General features: G+C 43.0%; 1 protein-coding gene across 1 annotated transcript in view; it reads left to right on the plus strand.

Annotated features, from left to right (window-relative positions):
- Positions 1 to 7,810: 7,810 nt before the first annotated feature.
- The window catches only part of LOC143808307 (mast cell carboxypeptidase A-like), a 91,968-nt gene continuing 79,159 nt past the window's right edge, over positions 7,811 to 20,619 (plus strand). The window contains exons 1-2 of the mRNA XM_077290825.1: positions 7,811 to 7,918; positions 8,043 to 8,118. Of these exons, the coding sequence (XP_077146940.1) occupies positions 7,848 to 7,918; positions 8,043 to 8,118 (147 nt within the window). The 5' untranslated portion in view covers positions 7,811 to 7,847. The remainder of the gene's footprint in view (positions 7,919 to 8,042; positions 8,119 to 20,619) is intronic.

Here is a 20,619-nt window from a genome sequence, read left to right on the forward strand (position 1 = left end):
CCGATGTAAAACTGCCATGACTGCCTACTGTTTGTTATTTTAGGCCTTTGTGAGCCTGTCTGCGGCCCCTACTTGCAATACTCCTCCACTGACCACAATGCTGCCTGGAGTGCCTGCCTGTGTATCCATGTAACTGATGTAAAACTGCCATGACTGCCTACTGTTTGTTATTTTAGGCCTTTGTGAGCCTGTCTGCGGCCCCTACTTGCAATACTCCTCCACTGACCACAATGCTGCCTGCCTGTGTATCCATGTAACCGATGTAAAACTGCCATGACTGCCTACTGTTTGTTATTTTAGGCCTTTGTGAGCCTGTCTGCGGCCCCTACTTGCAATACTCCTCCACTGACCACAATGCTGCCTGGAGTGCCTGCCTGGGTATCCATGTAACCGATGTAAAACTGCCATGACTGCCTACTGTTTGTTATTTTAGGCCTTTGTGAGCCTGTCTGCGGCCCCTACTTGCAATACTCCTCCACTGACCACACCAATGCTGCCCGTGTACCCCTGGAACCTATTTAAAAGTTCATAGAGCCTAGTTATATATTTTATTTACTAATAATAAGGCCATGATGGACTACGCTGTACCACGCTACAAGCTAACCGACACTTCTTTTGCGAGAAAAGCCATCCCAACCCTCCACCAGCATGTAAAAGACCGCATTGTCCATGCACTCTGGCAATCTGTGAGTACAAAGGTGCACCTGACAACAGACGCATGGACCTGTAGGCATGGCCACGGAAGATTACGTGTCCATTACGGCGCAATGGGTTAATGTGTTGGATGCATGGTCCACAGGGGACAGCCTACTAAGTCTGTCTGCAGTCCCTAATTCAAATTGTCCTCCACTGTCTAAATCGGAGCTTCCACCTTCTGGCTTTCGGCCTATAGTATCAGAAATTAAACTGCATTTGGCCTTCAACTTTGGTTACGGCCTACTAACGGTGTCTGCCCCTGCCTGGTGTTTTTCCTCAACTGAATAAAGCTGAGCTTCAACCTTCTGGCTCTCATTAAGTGCTGTTATTTTAAAAATTGGTGGTTAGGGCCTACTAACGGTGTCTGCCCCTGCCTGGTGTTTGTCCTCAACTGAATAAAGCTGAGCTTCATCCTTCTGGCTCTCATTAAGTGCTGTGTTTTCAAAAATTGGTGGTTAGGGCCTACTAACGGTGTCGGCCCCTCCCTGGTGTTTGCTCTCAACTGAATAAAGCTGAGCTTCAACCTTCTGGCTTTGGGCCTATAGTATCAGATATTAAACTGCATTTGGCCTTCAACATTGGTTACGGCCTACTAATGGTGTCTGCCCCTGCCTGGTGTTTGCCCTCAACTGAATAAAGCTGAGCTTCAACCTTCTGGCTCTCATTAAGTGCTGTTATTTTAAAAATTGGTGGTTAGGGCCTACTAACGGTGTCTGCCCCTCCCTGGTGTTTGCCCTCAACTGAATAAAGCTGAGCTTCAACCTTCTGGCTTTGGGCCTATAGTATCAGATATTAAACTGCATTTGGCCTACTAGTGTGGTTGGGCCCTTAAAACAGTGTCTGCTGCTCCTGGGTTTGCTACTCCACTGAACAAAGCAATGCCGCCTGTTTAGTCCTGTCCTGTTACCAATTTTGAACTGCATTTAGCCTACTTTATTCTTTGGCCCTATATCTGTTTCCTCCTCATCCTGCCCATTGCCCAGCCACTGCTAGATGAGTCTGCTGGTACATTGACCTAGACCACTACATTCCCCTTGCACTCTACACAGCCAGAATCTGACGCTGCTGAAAGTTAGGTTCCCCTTCCCGCATGTTATACCACCTTACACAGGGACAAAGAGGAAGGTGCAGATGAAAGTGCAGGTTCCTTCATCAGGTGGGGGGGGCATACTCGTTGGCGATGTCACTGGCACAGGGCCCCTCAGAGTACGCAAAAGTGTCGCTGGTGGGAGGCGCCCCCGCCGTGCAAACACACCGCTGTACTTTGAGGGGCCCTGTGCCAGTGCCAATGCGAACAAGTGTGCCCCCCTGCTTGCTCAGGATCACAGCACTTGCAACGTTGAAATACTTTCCTCTCCCTGCTCCACCGCCGTGACGTAGTCCACGATTCCTGGGCCCACTAAAACCTTGAACCAGCCCTACCCCCCACAAATTTGCCAAATGACCCCCAAGTTCCATTGAACAACTATTATTATAAAGTTAATTAAGATTGACAAGCTTCAGAAACAAGAATGGATGTTTTTGGCATTAAAATGGGCACTGTAGGTGTTTTCCTGGCCTCCACTCACTGCCGACTATGCTTCCCCATTGACTTGCATTGGGTTTCGTGTTTCGGTCGATCCCCGACTTTTAGCGATAATCGGCCGACTGCACTCGACTCGACTCTGGACAAAGTCGGGTTTCACAAAACCCGACTCGACCTTAAAAAAATGAAAGTCGCTCAACCCTACTGGCAGCCACTGATGATACCCTGGCACAGCAGATTGACAGTGATGGAAGTCTCACACGAGGCTGCAAGACTTCTGGCAGCGAGGATGTCGGAACTTCGTGCGCACTTCATGTGCGCGACTGCTGGACCTTGGTGAAGACAGCGGCGGTGAAAAGAGGTCCTGGGCTTCCTAATTCGGCTGGCGCTGCTGGTCCTCCGCGACCTAGGTATGGAGGAAGGGTGGCTTTGGAAGTCTATATAGACTCCAGACATTTGATAAAATCCAACATCATAGAAGCTAACAGGAGACAAGCATCCATTGGAGGCGGATCCTATACAGGATTATTACAAGGAACTAAACAATAATAAGAGAAAAAAGTAATGGATCTACCATCTGGGAGTATAAACTTATGACAACCTTTGACACGCTCAGTGCAGGAATGAATGTGTTGCATGGATTTATGTCTTTTTACATCAATTAAGGAATTTGCTCCTCAGACCTTGTGGGGGCATCACAACACAGAACCAGACCCCAATCACAGGACAATAAAACATTTACACTCCTTCTCTATGAACTGTTCCAATATTTATGGCCACAACTGTTGATCACTCTCCCATAATGGTACTTCTGCTTCACATCACTTGCAACAATGACCTGTGATGACGTAGTGGTCTCACGAGACCGCTACGTCATCTGGGGTCATTGTCACGAGGCATTACTGGGAAAGGGAGCATCGCGAGGAGTGGTAAGGCTGCGGGGGACGCCGGAAGGTGAGAATATGATGATTTTTTATTTTTTTAATTATTTTTAACATTAGATCTTTTACTATTGATGCTGCATAGGCAGCATCAATAGTAAAAAGTTGGTCACACTTGTCAAACACTATGTTTGACAATTGTGACCAACCTGTCAATCAAACAACATCCAAACAGATCGCTTGCTTTCGATAGCATTCTGCAAGCTAATTACGCTTGCAAAATGCTAGTGTTTAGCGGGAATATGCATGCCAATTCTGCATGTATATTTCCCTAGGCAGGGAGTTGCAGAATTGCTGTGGAAATTTCCGCGGCAATTCTGCAACGTGTGCACATAGCCGCCTTAAACCTTTTAACTTCCTAACATAAAAAATGATGTTTCAAAAATTGTGCTGATGTAAAGTTGATATGTGGTAAATATTATTTATTAACTGTTTTGTGTGATATATCGCTTTGATTAAATGGCATAAAAATTAAGAGTTTGAAAATTGTAAAACTTTAAAACTTTTCACCAAATTTCCATTTTTATACTAATAATCACAAGTCATATTGAAGAAATTTTACCACTATCATAAAGTACAATATGTCACGAAAAAACATTCTCAGAATAAGTGGGATCCGTTGTTCCAGAGTTATTACCTCATAAAGTGACACTGGTAAGAATTGTACAATTTGGCCTGGTAATGAAAATGAAAACAGGCTTGGGGGGCAGAAGGGGTTAAAGTCTACAGTGACTATTTGTGACTGCGGACTTCTGAAACCTCACAGGCTTCGTACACTAGGAGGATTCTTTGGTGTTGGCAGTGGGAGTTGGTGATGGTGATCATGTGCAGTGGCTTACTGAACAGCATGGGCCCCAAAGCATTGGTGTTTTCATAAAGGCCAAAGGGACTTTTGGGGCAAGAGAGGCTCCAGGGCCCCAGTGTGATTGTATCCCTCGCACCTACTGTAGTTACACCCCGATTATGTTACCGCAAGTATGCGATTTGCATACATTAGGTCACATGCTAACTAGACGTACATGGCTTCTCTCAATACAAGTGAAATTAGCAAAGCCTAATACAATTAGTTGAAATGTGGCGGAAGGTGTGTAAATTGCATACTTACGATAAAATGATGGCCGCTTCAAATGCTGGTATCAGAGAATCTTTACAGTGTGCACTATGAGGATTCATAAGTCTGAGGTTAATGTATATACACTTTAACCCCTTTACTCCCAAGGGTGGTTTGCACGTTAATGACCGGGCCAATTTTTACATTTCTGACCACTGTCCCTTTATGAGGTTATAACTCTGGAACGCTTCAATGTATTTCGGTAATTCTGACATTATTTTCTCATGACATATTGTACTTCATGATAGTGGTAAAATTTCTTTGATATTACATGTGTTTATTTGTGAAAAAAAAACGGAAATTTAGCAAGCATTTTGAAAATTTCTCTATTTTCCAACTTTGAATTTTCATGCCCTTAAATCACAGAGATATGTTACACAGAATACTTAATAAGTAACATTTCCGACATGTCTACTTTACATCAGCACAATTTTGGAACCAAAATTTTTTTTGTTAGGGAGTTACAAGGGTTAAAAGTTGACCAGCGATTTCTCATTTTAGAAAATACCAAAAAGTTACACCATTCTAAAAACTTCACTCCTCAAGGTGCTCAAAACCACATTTAAGAAGTTTATTAACCCTTCAGGTGGTTCACAGGAATTTTTGGAATGTTTAAAAAAAATGAACATTTACCTTTTTTTCACAAAAAAATTAATTCACATCCAATTTGTTTTATTTTACCAAGGGTATCAGGAGAAATTGGACTGCAAACGTTGTTGTACAATTTGTCCTGAGTACGCCATGGAATTGAACTAGGACGCCATGTCATTTTTGGAGAGCCCCTGATGTGCCTAAACAGTGGAAACCCCCAATTCTAAATCCATCCCAAACTCCAACACACCCCTAACCCTAATCCCAACCCTAACCACACCCCTAACCCAACACACCCATAACCCCAACACACCCTTAACCCTAATCCCAACCCTAACCATAAGCTTAGCTAACCACACCCCTAACCTGAGAACACACCTAACCCTAATCCCAGCCCCAACACACCCCTAACCCCAACAAACCCCTAACCCAAATCCCAATGTAACCATAACCCTAACCACACCCCTAACCCTGAACCAACCCTAACCCAACCGTAAACGTAATCCAAACCCTAACCCCAACTCTAGCCCCAACCCTAACCCTAACTTTAGCCCCCACCCTAACCCTAACTTTAGCCCCAACTGTAACCCTAACCCTAATGGGAAAACAGAAAGAAATACATTTTATTTATTTTACTAATTTTCCCTAGCTAAGGTGGTGATAAAGAGGGGGTTTGATTTACTATTTATAGCGGGTTTTTATAGCTGGTTTTTATGTTTGGAAGCTGTCACACACTAAAAGACACTTTTTATTGCAAAAAATAGTTTTTGCGTCACCACATTTTGAGAGCTATAATTTTTCCATATTTTGGTCCACAGAGTCACGTGAGGTCTTGTTTTTTGCGGGACGAGTTGATGTTTTTATTGGTACCATTTTCGGGCACATGACTATTTTATCGCTTTTTATTCCTATTTTTGTTAGGCAGAATGAACAAAAACCAGCAATTCATGAATTTCTTGAGGGGGGGCGTTTATGCCATTCTGCGTGTGGTAAAATTGATAATGCAGTTTTATTCTTCGGGTTAATACGATTACAGCGATACCTCATTTATATCATTTTTTTATGTTTTGGCGCTTTTATATAATATAAACTATTTTATATAAAAAAATATTTACTTTGCATCGCTTTATTCTGAGGGCTATAACTTTTTAATATTTTTGCTGATGACGCTGTATGGCAGCTCGTTTTTTGCGGGACAAGATGATGTTTTCAGAGGTACCATGTTTATTTATATCCGTCTTTTTAATTGCGTGTTATTCTACTTTTTGTTTGGTGGTATGATGATAAAGCATTGTTTTTTGCCTCATTTTTTAATTTAATTTTTATGGTGTTCACTGAAGGGGTTAACTAGTGGGTCATTACGGACGCGGAGTTACTAAATATGTGTACTTTTATTGTTTTTTTATTTACATAAAGAAATGTATTTATTGGAACAATATTTATTTATTTTTTCTTTATTTAGGAATTTTTTTAAATATTTTTACAGTGTAATATATGTATATTTTTTTTTACTTTGTCCCAGGGTGGGACATCACTATATAGTGTCAGATCGCTGATCTGACACTTTGCAGAGCACTGTGTCACATCAGCGATCTGACAGGCAGGGCATGAGGCTTGCCGGTGCCTGGTCTCAGCAAGCACTGACAAGCCACCTCCCTGCAGGATCCAGAAGGACCAGTGGCCATCTTGGATCCGGGGGCCTGCAGGGAGGAGACAGGAGGAGATGCTCGGAACAACGTGATCACATTGCGTTGTTCTGAAGGTCTCAGGGAAGCACGCAGGGAGCCCCTTCCCTGCGCTATGCTTCCCTTTGCCACCAGAATGCTGCAATCATGTTTGATCGCAGTGTCCTGCTTGTTATAGTGCCGGGAGCAGTCACCGCTAATGATGAGCGAATATACTCGTTCCTCGAGATTTCTCAAGCACGCTCGGGGGTCCTCCGAGTATTTTTTAGTGCTTGAAGATTTGGTTTTTCTTACCGCAGCTGAATGATTGACATCTGTTAGCCAGCTTGATTACATGTGGGGATTCCCTAGCAACCAGGCAACCCCCACATGTACTTATGCTGGCTAACAGATGTAAACCATTCAGCTGTGGCAAGAAAAACTAAATCTCCGAGCACTAAAAAATACTCGGAGGACCTCCGAGCATGCTCGAGAGATCTCGAGTAACGAGTATATTCGATCATCACTAGTCACCGCTCCTGGCACATAGTGCCGGATGTCAGCTGTAATAATCACCTGACACCCGGCCGCGCTCCTCCTGTGAGCGCGGCTGATCGCGTATGACGCACTATCCTATCGATGGTCATACGGGCCCGGGTCCCCTCGACGGGATAGTACATCTAATATCAAAAAGGGGTTAAGCTCAACCCCTAATAATTAGTATGGTGGTATTATCAATATTATAAATGCTGGTAATATTTGGTTATAGTTTGTTGGTATTTGTCTGTAATGTTGCAATATTATTATTTTGATATAATAATTATTTAATAATATATAGCAATATTGTTGGTATTCGTAGAAATATTCGTCTTGTCGTACATTTTGATTTCCTTCAGGCAGGGTAATATTAGTAATATATATATTTCCATCAGGTGCTTGGGGGAAGGATAGCATGGTCTTGTGTGATTTCAAATGCCGGGGCTGAATTTCAGACCAAACGCTGCGGGAGGAATAAAGTTAATTTTCTCCCTGCAGCGTTCAGGTAAGTGCAGGTGCTATTAACCTGCAGATTAACCCCATATCTGCAGATGAATAGCATTTTTTCTGGTGACAGGTTCCCTTTAAGTGGTGTTTCATTCATTTTAGAGGACAAAACTGTTTTGCTTCAGACTAGAGATATTATGTTTGCTCTTGAATGAGAGATAAAATGTTATCTAGTAGAATCTGGATAATCTTAGAATAATGTAAGATAATCACATGTTGTCTATTGTAAGAAAATAAAAGGAAAAGAAACAAGTTAGAAGAAGCCAGCAGACAAAATGAAGCTGTTCCTACTTTTGTGCTGTGTTGCAGCCAGTCTCAGCGTCCCTCATGGCCGGCGATTTGACAAGTACTGTTCTTTTCTATGCATAGTGAAACTTTCTTTGAATGGATGATGTGCTGATCTGTTAATATGGACAGTATTACATTTTTTTGTTTTTTTCTTATTGTAATTTATATTCATCCTTTTGCAGTGAGAAACTATTTCATGTTACTCCTGGAAATGAAAATGAGGTGGAATTCATTAAATATTTGGGCAGCATAATGCAGGTGAGTAGTTTGATATCTGGATATACAGGTCCTTCTCAAAAAATTAGCATATAGTGTTAAATTTCATTATTTACCATAATGTAATGATTACAATTAAACTTTCATATATTATAGATTCATTATCCACCAACTGAAATTTGTCAGGTCTTTTATTGTTTTAATACTGATGATTTTGGCCTACAACTCCTGAAAACCCAAAAAACCTGTCTCAATAAATTAGCATATTTCACCCGTCCAATCAAATAAAAGTGTTTTTTAATAACAAACAAAAAAAACCATCAAATAATAATGTTCAGTTATGCACTCAATACTTGGTCGGGAATCCTTTGGCAGAAATGACTGCTTCAATGCGGCGTGGCATGGAGGCAATCAGCCTGTGACACTGCTGAGATGTTATGGAGGCCCAGGATGCTTCAATAGCGGCCTTAAGCTCATCCAGAGTGTTGGGTCTTGCGTCTCTCAACTTTCTCTTCACAATATCCCACAGATTCTCTATGGGGTTCAGGTCAGGAGAGTTGGCAGGCCAATTGAGCACAGTAATACCATGGTCAGTAAACCATTTACCAGTGGTTTTGGCACTGTGAGCAGGTGCCAGGTCGTGCTGAAAAATGAAATCTTCATCTCCATAAAGCATTTCAGCCGATGGAAGCATGAAGTGCTCCAAAATCTCCTGATAGCTAGCTGCATTGACCCTGCCCTTGATGAAACACAGTGGACCAACACCAGCAGCTGACATGGCACCCCACACCATCACTGGCTGTGGGTACTTGACACTGGACTTCAGGCATTTTGGCATTTCCTTCTCCCCAGTCTTCCTCCAGACTCTGGCACCTTGATTTCCGAATGACATGCAAAATTTGCTTTAATCAGAAAAAAGTACTTGGGACCACTTAGCAACAGTCCAGTGCTGCTTCTCTGTAGCCCAGGTCAGGCGCTTCTGCCGCTGTTTATGGTTCAAAAGTGGCTTTACCTGGGGAATGCGGCACCTGTAGCCCATTTCCTGCACACGCCTGTGCACGGTGGCTCTGGATGTTTCCACACCAGACTCAGTCCACTGCTTCCTCAGGTTCCCCAAGGTCTGGAATCGGTCCTTCTCCACAATCTTCCTCAGGGTCCGGTCACCCCTTCTCGTTGTACAGCGTTTTCTGCCACATTGTTTCCTTCCAACAGACTTACCATTGAGGTGCCTTGATACAGCACTCTGGGAACAGCCTATTTGTTGAGAAATTTCTTTCTGGGTCTTACCCTCTTGCTTGAGGGTGTCAATGATGGCCTTCTTGACATCTGTCAGGTCGCTAGTCTTACCCATGATGGGGGTTTTGAGTAATGAACCAGGCAGGGAGTTTTTAAAAGCCTCAGGTATCTTTTGCATGTGTTTAGAGTTAATTAGTTGATTCAGAAGATTAGGGTAATAGGTCGTTTAGAGAACCTTTTCTTGATATGCTAATTTATTGAGACAGGTTTTTGGGGTTTTCAGGAGTTGTATGCCAAAATCACCAGTATTAAAACAATAAAAGACCTGACAAATTTCAGTTGGTGGATAATGAATCTATAATATATGAAAGTTTAATTGTAATCATTACATTATGGTAAATAATGAAATTTAACACTATATGCTAATTTTTTGAGAAGGACCTGTATATATATATATATATATATATATATATATATATATATATATATATATATATATATATGCTGTGTGTGTGTGTATATATATACAGTTGTGGTGAGATGTTTACATACCCTGGCAGAATTTTTGCTTTCTTGGCCTTTTTTCAGAGAATATGAATGATAACACCAAAACTTTTTCTCCCCTCATGGTTAGTGGTTGGATGGAGCCAATTATTGTCAAACTAATGTGTTTTCTCTTTTTAAATCATAATGGCAACCCAAAACATCCAAATGACCCTGATCAAAAGTTTACATACCCCATTTCTTAATACCGTGTATTGCCCCCTCTAACATCAATGACAGCTTGATGTCTTTTGTGGTACTTGTGGATGAGGATTGTTGTGAATTCTGCTCTTGGGCTCCCTCCGGTGGTTATGAGTGGTAGCGCTGCTCTCTTTGGATCATCAGGTGTCTCCACTTATTACAATTCTGACTGGGCTATTTAGTCTGGCTTGACCCTTTAGCCAGTGCCAGTTGTCCATTGTTCCTGGAGGATTCACATCCCTGCTTGGTCTCTCCTGCTTGCTGTTCATTTCAACAAAGATAAGTTCTGGCTTTGTTTTCTGCAGTCCACTTGCTGTGGGCCTATAGTTCAGTACATTTCCTTGTTTTGTCTTGTCCAGCTTGGTCTGTATAAGGGTTTGTTCAGCCAAGCTGGTATCTCTGAAGATGCAGATATACCCTCCATATCTTTAGATAGATGTGGAGATTTTTGTATTTTCTGTGGTGGATATTTTCTAGTGTTTAATACTGACCGCATAGTACTCTGTCCTATCCTTTCTGTTTAGTTAGACCGGCCTCCTTTGCTAAATCCTGATTTCAGTCTGCGTATGTTTTTTCCCTCTCCTCTCACAGTCAATATTTGTGTGGGGGCTGTCTATCCTTTGGGGATTTTCTCTGAGGCAAGATAGTTTTCTGTTTCTATCTCTAGGGGTATTTAGTCCTCCGGCTGTGACGAGGTGTCTAGGGAGTGTCAGGTACATCCCACGGCTACTTCTAGTTGCGGTGTTAAGATCAGGGTCTGCGGTCAGTACAGGTACCACCTTCTCCAGAGTATATCTCATGCTGCTCCTAGGCCATGTCGTAGCTGTTTTCATTCTGACCCAAATGTCAGCTGACAGATCACCAGTGAGGCCTAATTGTGGAATTACGCCCGTTATTTTACAAGCGCGCTTGGAGACAAAGGACACCTCACACATATCCTGTGAGCAAGTCACTTTTATCTGATATATTAAAACCAAGGCAATGCTTTACACCATTTACACAAAATGCATTTCAATGTAACTCATGTAGCCCCCACCAGCACCCAGGGCCACACCGACCTTTATTCCTCACAACGTACCAAAAACATGTTGTGACTGACTATTGAGAACATACATGATAAGAAGTGTAGTCTCCTTGAAGGGGAGACCATCAGACTACTGCGTTAGCAGATTCTAGTAATTCTAGCAATTAAAGGCAAGAAGCACTTAAAGGCAAGGCAGTTAAAGGCAAACTATTAACCCTTCTATAACAGCCACCAGATCATAACAGAGGATCTTTCAGATGGTAAAGCTGCCCACTCTTCTTGGCAAAAAGCCTCCAGTTCCTATACATTTCTGGGCTGCCTAGCATGAACTGCACTCTTCAGATCTCCCCAGAGTGCTTCAATGATAGTGAGATCTGGAGACTGAGATGGCCATGCCAGAACCTTCACTTTGTTCTGCTGTAGTAAATGACAGGTCGACTTGGCCTTGTGTTTTGAATTGTTGTCATGTTGGCATGTCCACGAACGTCCCATGCGCAGCTTCCGAGCTGATGATTGCAAATTTGCCTCCAGTATTTGCTGATATTGTGCTGCATTCATCTTTTCTTCAACTTTGACCAAGTTTCCTGTGCTCTCACATCCCCAAAACATCAGCAATCCACCTCTGTACTTTAAATAGGAATAGTGTTCCTTTCATTATAGGCCTTGTTGACCGCTCTCCAAATGTAACATTTATGGTTGTGACCAAAAAGTTCAATTTTGGCCTCATCACTCCAAATTACCTTGTTCCAGAAGTTTTGAGGCTTGTCTCTGTGCTGTTTTGCGTATTGTAGGTGAGATACTTTTTGGCATTTGTGCAGTAATGGCTTTCTTCTGGCGACTCGACTATTCAGCCCATTTTTCTTCAAGTGCCACCTTATTGTGCATCTTGAAAAAGCCTCACAGCTAGTTTTCAGTGAGTCCAGTATTTCAGCTGATGTTATTTGGGGGGTTTTCTTTGCACCCCAAACCATTTTCCTGGCAGTTGTGGACGAAATTTTTGTTGGACTACGTGACCGTGGTCTTGTTTTTTGAACGCTGCTGACTGACATTATCAATTCCTTGGATATCTTTTTGTACCCCTTTCCTGTTTCATATAGTTCAACTACATTTTCCTGTAGATCCATTGACAATTATTTTGCTTTCCCCATGGCTCACAATCCAGAAATGTCAGTGGCTGGATGAACGATGCAAGAGTCTGTCTGGTTCCCAGAAACTCACAACATTAAGAGCAAACTCACCAAAACCTTATCAGCTGACAATTTTTTTTATGTCAGCTGTTTTTGATATTAGAGTAGGACTCGCAAGTTTATGAGGACCCTTGACGTTGGGTTGCGAACTTATCCATTTTGACCAAAATTGTAACTAATACCTCATCTAATGTATTATATACATTATTTAATTTTTCATCTTTTTTGCACTTTTTATCATCTTTTTGCAGGGTGCAGCAGGGCCCCTTTATGTTGTTCCTTGTGTGTTGCATGTATACATATAGTCCTGGACGGCCCGCCTGCTAATACTATGGGCGTGATCAATAGGTTGTCCAGACACTGTGCATCACATTTATCTGTGTGAGCAGTGTCTTATGCAAGCCTTACCTGTGTGCATTTTTGCTACTAGGCAGCCAACCCCTCTAATGTTTGGGCGAGCGGGTGGTTTCTCTCATCAGTAGCTTGCACCTGTGCTGCTTTAGCATTTATTATCATGGGCCTGCTGCACCCTGCGAGTGTATTTGTCATCTGACAAGGTTTTGGTGAGTTTGCTCTTCATGTTGTATCCCAGAAACTCACTCAGCATTTATGCACACATACTGATTACAAGTAAACAGGTTATAGGTGAGGATGTTACCTTTAGTAGCCATTCAAACCCATTTGTGTCAACTTATGTGCATGTATTAAAGCCAAAATCGCCAAGGTATGTAAACTTTTGTTCAGGGACATTTGGATGTTTTGGGTTGTTGTTATAATTCAAAAAGCGAAAACACAGTAGTTTGACAATATATGGCTTCACCCAAAGCTAACCATGAGTGGAGAAGTTTTGGTGTTATCATTCACATTCTCTGAGAAAAGACCAAGAAAGCAAACATTCTGCTGGGTATGTAAACTTTTGAGCACAACAGTATGTATATACACTCACCGGCCACTTTATTAGGTACACCATGCTAGTAACGGGTTGGACCCCTTTTGCCTTCAGAACTGCCTCAATTCTTCGTGGCATAGATTCAACAAGGTGCTGGAAGCATTCCTCAGAGATTTTGGTCCATATTGACATGATGGCATCACACAGTTGCCGCAGATTTGTCGGCTGCACATCCCAAAGATGCTCCATACAAGGCAGGATGGATCCATGCTTTCATGTTGTTTACGCCAAATTCTGACCCTACCATCCGAATGTCGCAGCAGAAATCGAGACTCATCAGACCAAGCAACGTTTTTCCAATCTTCTACTGTCCAATTTCGATGAGCTTGTACAAATTGTAGCCTCAGTTTCCTGTTCTTAGCTGAAAGGAGTGGTACCCGGTGTGGTCTTCTGCTGCTGTAGCCCATCTGCCTCAAAGTTCGACGCACTGTGCGTTCAGAGATGCTCTTAGGCCTACCTTGGTTGTAACGGGTGGCGATTTGAGTCACTGTTGCCTTTCTATCAGCTCGAACCAGTCTGCCCATTCTCCTCTGACCTCTGGCATCAACAAGGCATTTCCGCCCACAGAACTGCCGCTCACTGGATTTTTTTTCTTTTTCGGACCATTCTCTGTAAACCCTAGAGATGGTTGTGCGTGAAAATCCCAGTAGATCAGCAGTTTCTGAAATACTCAGACCAGCCCTTCTGGCACCAACAACCATGCCACGTTCAAAGGCACTCAAATCACCTTTCTTCCCCATACTGATGCTCGGTTTGAACTGCAGGAGATTGTCTTGACCATGTCTACATGCCTAAATGCACTGAGTTGCCGCCATGTGATTGGCTGATTAGAAATTAAGTGTTAACAAGAAGTTGGACAGGTGTACCTAATAAAGTGGCCAGTGAGTGTATATATATATATATATATATATATATATATATATATATGTTTGGAGCGGCCCCCAAATGCAGGGCAGCGGGGTACTCGGTACCGGGTCCTCCCGTCTCTGTTCTAGGGGTGTCACGGTGGCCCGACCCGGTCCATGGCCCTGCGAAGGGGCGCCCAATTAAAGGTGTAGGTGAGAGTTTGTCAAGTGTTTGTGACGCCTCCTGTGGTATTCGGTCAGGGTGACCGACGCTGCTAGGGGTCCGCTGAGGTGATGGAATGGCAGCTAGATGGTGAAACTTCCAACAGGTGAAGTATGTCCCCAGGGCTTCCCTTGATGAGTAGATGGTGATGGTGTAGGTCGCAGTAAATGACGAGGACACAGGGTTGCAGTCTCTTTACCTTTTTACTGAAGGCTTCGGCATCCACAATCCAGAGCACTGCTAACAGGGCTGGCTGAGACCGGCCGGTCCGAAGGCACATCCAGAGTTCCCTTTGCAGGTGGAAATCAGTAGCCTTCCTACTAGCGCCTGTGTGTTGTATTACCTCCCTGCTGAGCACCACGGGATACTCCTCACAACTGTCGTGTATGTTTCTGTTCTCTCTCTCCGTCCCCCAGATGGTTTGGATAGGACGCACCCGTATGACGGCGTAGGCCTGGAGTTATTTTATAGGGACCCTAGAGACGCCCCTCTCCCACAATTGCCTCCGTTGTCTTCATTAGGTGTAAAGGTGAGACAGCCAACCTAGAGTTAACTGCCCTGCCGTAGTTCAAAGTAATGCGTAGAGCCTATTACTCCCTCGGCGTTCCGGCCGCCGGCTACGCGCCTCAGAAGGATGTTGCCGATCTTGGGGCATGACTCCTCGTGGTTCTATCTCCTTTGTGCTGTGATCTCGTTTCTCACTTCTCCACAATATACTTCGCTTCATGTCCTTTCTTAGGATGCCGCCGCAATGAGGTGCAGGCATGGCTCCGTAACCATCTGTCTCGTGCTAGGCCACTGTCAGGATCCCACCCCTGACAGGGACCTCCCTGAGTCTTCCCAAGCAACGCTCTCTCTCACTAGATGTTACCTGGGCAAAACCCAGTCAGCTTCTCTCTAACTTCCTATCCGACTCCCAGTTTTACCAGAGTGTGAGGAGTGGCCTAATAAATAGAACCTTTTGCTCCCCCTGGTGGCCGGAGTGTGAAGTGTAGTGTGTGAGTGTGATACCTGGTCAGGTGAACTCCTTCAGTGCCATCAGACGTACCATCACTCCCCTTAGCGGCAGAGCAACGTTACTGCAATGACCAGGACTCTGGGGCGCTGCACTTATATATCTTTCAGTGGGCATGGAAAGTATTCAGACCCCTTTACATTTTTCACTCTGTTTCATTGCAGCCATTTGGTAAATTCAAAAAAGTTCATTTCTTTTTCTCATTAATGTACACTCTGCATCGGATCTTGACTGAAAAAAGTGGAAATGTAGACATTTTTGCAAATTTATTAAAAAGAAAAGCTGAAATGTATAAGTATTCAGACCCTTTGCTCAGACTATCATACTTAAGTCACATGCTGTCCATGAACTTGTGATCCTACTTGAGATGGTTCTACTCCTTCATTGGAGTCCAGCTCTGTTTAATTAAACTGATAGGACTTGATTTGTAAAGGCACACACCTGTCTATGTAAGACCTCACAGCTCACAGTGCATGTCAGACCAAATGAGAATCATGAGGTCAAAGGACCTGGCCAAGGAGCTCAGAGACAGAATTGTGGCAAGGCACAGATCTGGCCACGGTTACAAAAGAATTTCTGCAGTACTCAATGTTCCTAAAAGCACAGTGGCCTCCATAATCCTTAAATGGAAGAAGTTTGGGACCACCAGACATTTGCCTAGACCTAGCCATCCAGCCAAACTGAGCAATCATGGGAGAAGAGCCTTCATGAGAGAGGTAAAGAAAAACCCTAAGATCACAGTGGCTGAGCTCCACAGATGCAGTATGGAAATGGGAGCAAGTTCCACAAAGTCAACTATCACTGCAGCCCTTTACCATCCTGGGCTTTATGGCAGAGTGGCCCGACAAAAGCGTCTCTCCACTGCAAGACATATGAAAGCCCGCATAGAGTTTGCTAAAAAGCACATGAGGGACTCCCAGACTATGAGAAATAAGATTCTCTGGTCTGATGAGACGAAGATGAACCTTTTTGGTGATAATTCTAAGCTGTATGTGTGGAGAAAGCCAGGCAATTCTCATCACCTGCCCAATACAATCCCAACAGTGAAACATGGTGGTGGCAGCATCATGCTATGGGGGTGTTTTTCAGCTGCAGGGACAGGACAACTGGTTGCAATTAAAGGAAACATGAATGCAGCCAAGTACAGAGATATCCTGGATGAAAATCTCTTCCATAGTGCTCTGGACCGACTTGGCTGAAGGTTCACATTCCAACAAGGAAATGACCCTAAGCACACAGCTAAAATAACAAAGGAGTGGCTTCAGAACAACTCTGTGACCATTATTGACTGGCCCAGCCAGAGTCCTGACCTAACTCAATTGAGAATCTCTGGAGAGACCTGAAAATGGCTGTTCACCAATGTTCACCATCCAACCTGATGGAACTGGAGAGGATCTGCAAGGAAGAATAGCAGAGGATTCCCAGGTGTGAAAACTTGTATCATTCCCAAGAAGACTCATAGCTGTATTAGCTCAAATGGTGCTTCTACTCAATACTGAGCAATGGGTCTGAATACTTATGACCATGTGATATTTCAGTTTTTCTTTTTTAATAAATTGCAAAAAATGTCTACATTTCTGTATTTTTTTGTCAAGATGGGGTGCAGAGTGTACATTAATGAGAAAAAAAATGAACTTTTTGAATTTATCAAATGGCTGCAATGAAACAAACAGTGAAAAATTTAAAGGGGTCTGAAAATGTTCCGTACCCACTGTAGTACATGACAAAATGTGTAAATGCAAGCAACTAACAGAAAAAACTGTAGGAGGGGACAAACACATGGTAAGGTGAGGGTAGGGAGAAGGGAGGGAAAAAGGGAGGGGTGGGGAATGAAGTAGGTCTTGAGGATGAGACTGATTGATTCTTCTAGATGAAGGTAGTTCATAGAGAATTAGAGGTGTTTAAACCTTTAAGCATAATGGAGATTTAGCAAAGGTGGTATGGTTGGTGTATTCCACGTAGGGTAGGAACATTTTTTTCAAATCTATGTACTATGTGAGTACAGCTGATAGCTTTTCATTAATCATATACTAAGTGTGAGGCAGTGAAGGGAATTATATGCGAGGGACAGTATGTATCCCCCAGGATGCGAATAGAAGCATTGAGCCTACTGGAGTGCATTGCAGTCACAGACATAGCTGTGGTTGCAGAGCAGGATAAAAGTAAGTTGGGAGTTGGTCAAGCTATTTGGCCAAGGCAGAATTAAGAAAAACCGGCATAGGGTTTTATTTTTGGAGTGAACTACAGGATGGCAGTGGAGTGGCTCACTCCCTCCAGCCGGGTCTTACAAGTGGCCCATGGCCACAGATCCCATTTAAAAACCCTGCAGCACAGGTTTGGGTGTTTTAGTGTTTGTTTGCAAGCTGCAGAGCAGGTGGCTCTGCAACATCTGGCTTGTGTGAAGTTAACACAGAGCCAAGGGAAGCAAAAAGTCTGGCGTCCCTCAGCGTGCCACGGTGGTGCAGTCGCCCATGATAACAGGTTTTGGAGATGGACTGTTTGAATGCCCCGGCTGCGATCCAGAGGATACCGTCTGCTTTTCATCTGTGAGTTTTTGGACAATGGAGACATTTGTGTTTAACTTTACTGGGTCACTGCCTCATTACTACATGGTGTTAACACCGCCACACTACACAAGATAAATGTCTTTTGACTTCAGCTAGAGAGTAAAAAGTCCCACATTTTAATCAAATGCAATATGATAGGAAGAGTGGTATGTCTTCGTTGGACAGGCAGGAGTCATAATAAGGTGTTGAGAGTTAGTGGATGGCACTCTGGAGCTTCTAGGGAGAGCCAGAGATGTGGATCAGATAAGGCATGATATAGTGTCAATTGGGCTAGTTGAGCTGCTTGATAATATTTGGTGAGACTGGCAACACTCAGGTCTCCTATCAAGTGATGGCAGTATAACATGGCTTTGTTGACTCGGGGGACACCACTCTTCCAAACGAAAGTATTGATTAAATGTTGAACTATTTTAAGATAAGGAGTTCTGAATGAAACCGAGGGAACTAGGAATAAGTAGAGTAGTTTGGGGAGCAGCACCAATGAATGTACCCATGAATGCAGCCATGAGAGCTGCAATTTCCCCAACATTTGGAGTATTGTAGGAAGCTTAGGTAGCATTTGGGGGTAATTAGCAGAGAAGAGGGAATCTAGAATAGCAGTTAATTTCCCACTTAGGTAGTCTAAGTTATTAAAGGACCATTGGAATGTGAAGTTTCACTTAAGCTGTGAGACCATGGAGGCTGGATGAGAGATGTGCATAGCCTGATATTTTGACTATTTAATCTCTAGGTCTAAATTTTGTTCAAAGTTTTGTAGAGATTAGAGCAGAGAGGGAAGTGATGTTTGAGGGGCGGCAAGAAGAAGCAGAATATCGTCAGCAAACATTAAAAGCTTGGGGGGATTGACGAGATTTCTATGCCTTCGATGTGAGGGTTGTAGCGAAGGCTAATTGCTTGGGGGTTTGATTGTAAGAAAAGAAGTCAACAATTTGTCTGAAATGTTGCCTGTTATCAATAAGTAGCAGCCATCAATATTTGCAATCTTGGAATTTGAAGTCTAAAGGGACGGATTTCTTGAAGCAAATGGCTACACTTTTAGTTTCATTTTAAGCGTTGGAGGTATAAAAAAAAGTGGGTAGGAGGGGGACAAGATTTTGGGGTATGATGTTTTGGACAAGTGTGTCTCTTGCAGACAGATTACATTCACCTGTTGGGATCTATAATAAGGAAGCACTTTATTGCATTTGTGCAAGGAGTTGAGGTTTTATTCACCACCCCCACTGGTGATTAGCCACCCCCACAACAAAGCTATGTTTCAGTCATTACTTACTTCACACTGGTAATGCTCCTTTTCATTTAGAATAAGTGGTGAAGGCAGATTCTCAGGGAGATCTATGTTCATGTGAGGTACACAGGGCGGTAGTCACGGGCGAGATGCTGTTGTTTTCCCACACCCTGACAGCCTACAAATAAATGGTGTCTCGATTTTCCTGTGCTATACCTGGTGTGCTTAACACTCACATTTTGGTTGCAGGCCTCTGCTGTCTCCAGTTCTTGAACTTCATGAACCGCCACACACACATTAGGGGACATCAAATTTGTTTTATAGTAAATAAGTTTAATTGACTCTCCATTTCCATCATATTGAAACATACAGTATTCGACACAAACATTTCTGTTTTCAAAGTCCATAGCACAGCACATTCTGATGCTTGTGGTTCGCTTCCCCTGGACTATACCTTTCCTGTCTGGTATCTCTGACCCCTGGGTTACTCTGTCTGGCTCTGTAGCTTCCATAAGTCCCAACTCTCTCATGCAATTCCCCATCCGACTTTGTCTCCTAGGAAGATATTGAGGCATACTTCTCAGTGCCTCAGTTGGACCGTAGACCCCATACATTCCAGTAAAGTCCATTCCGAGTTTATGACTGATGTTCTCTTGCTGCTGAACAGCCCGTGCTCCTCATGCTCGCAGACCTCCAACCACTTCTCTCTCTATCTAATCTCCTCCACTAACCAGGAAGTGTTCCACTTGTTAACTGGCCCTGCCCCTCCCACAGTGGAGCTGTTCCTGTACACATTAACTGTTTCTAATCTAAACCTGTCAATTTCATGAACTTATTGTGCCCACCACTGCATTATACCCAATCTCATCTTATAACTAAATCTTACCTTATGTTTAATGTATTAATCTTATCTTATATCTAATGTATTTATCAGAACACGTTGAATCATCCACATATTATGACAATACATTAACCATGCACCTTAGTGCCTATAAGGTTCTATGCACTATAAAACACTTTTTCGTATAACCATTTTCTTCTAATCAAAGGAAAAGCACATGACCATCGCAGTGACCCTCTTACATTCAGCCCATAGATCTTAACATTTAATTTACATATTTATAAAAACATAGAATTCTCTGCAATAAGACATCATATTGCACATATTAATGTGTCATTTTATTCAACTTTCTGTGACCTACATGCTCATATTGATGATTTAGTAACATGGTAACATAGTTAGCAAGGCCGGAAAAAGACATTTGTCCATCCAGTTCATCCTATAATACATCAGACTAAATCCCCAGATCTACGTCCTTCTAAAGAACCTAATAACTGTAAGATACAATACTGTTATGATCCAGGAAGACATCCAGGCCTCTCTTGAACCCCTTGACTGAGTTCACCATCACCACCTCCTCAGGCAAGGAATTCGAGATTCTCACTGCCCTAGCAGTAAAGAATCCTCTTCTATGTTGGTGGAAAAACCTTCTCTCCTCCAGAAGCAGAGAATGCCCCCTTGTGCCCG

The sequence above is a fragment of the Ranitomeya variabilis genome, chromosome 2 (genome assembly GCF_051348905.1).
Source record: "Ranitomeya variabilis isolate aRanVar5 chromosome 2, aRanVar5.hap1, whole genome shotgun sequence".
In the NCBI taxonomy this organism is placed as follows: Eukaryota; Metazoa; Chordata; class Amphibia; order Anura; family Dendrobatidae; genus Ranitomeya; species Ranitomeya variabilis.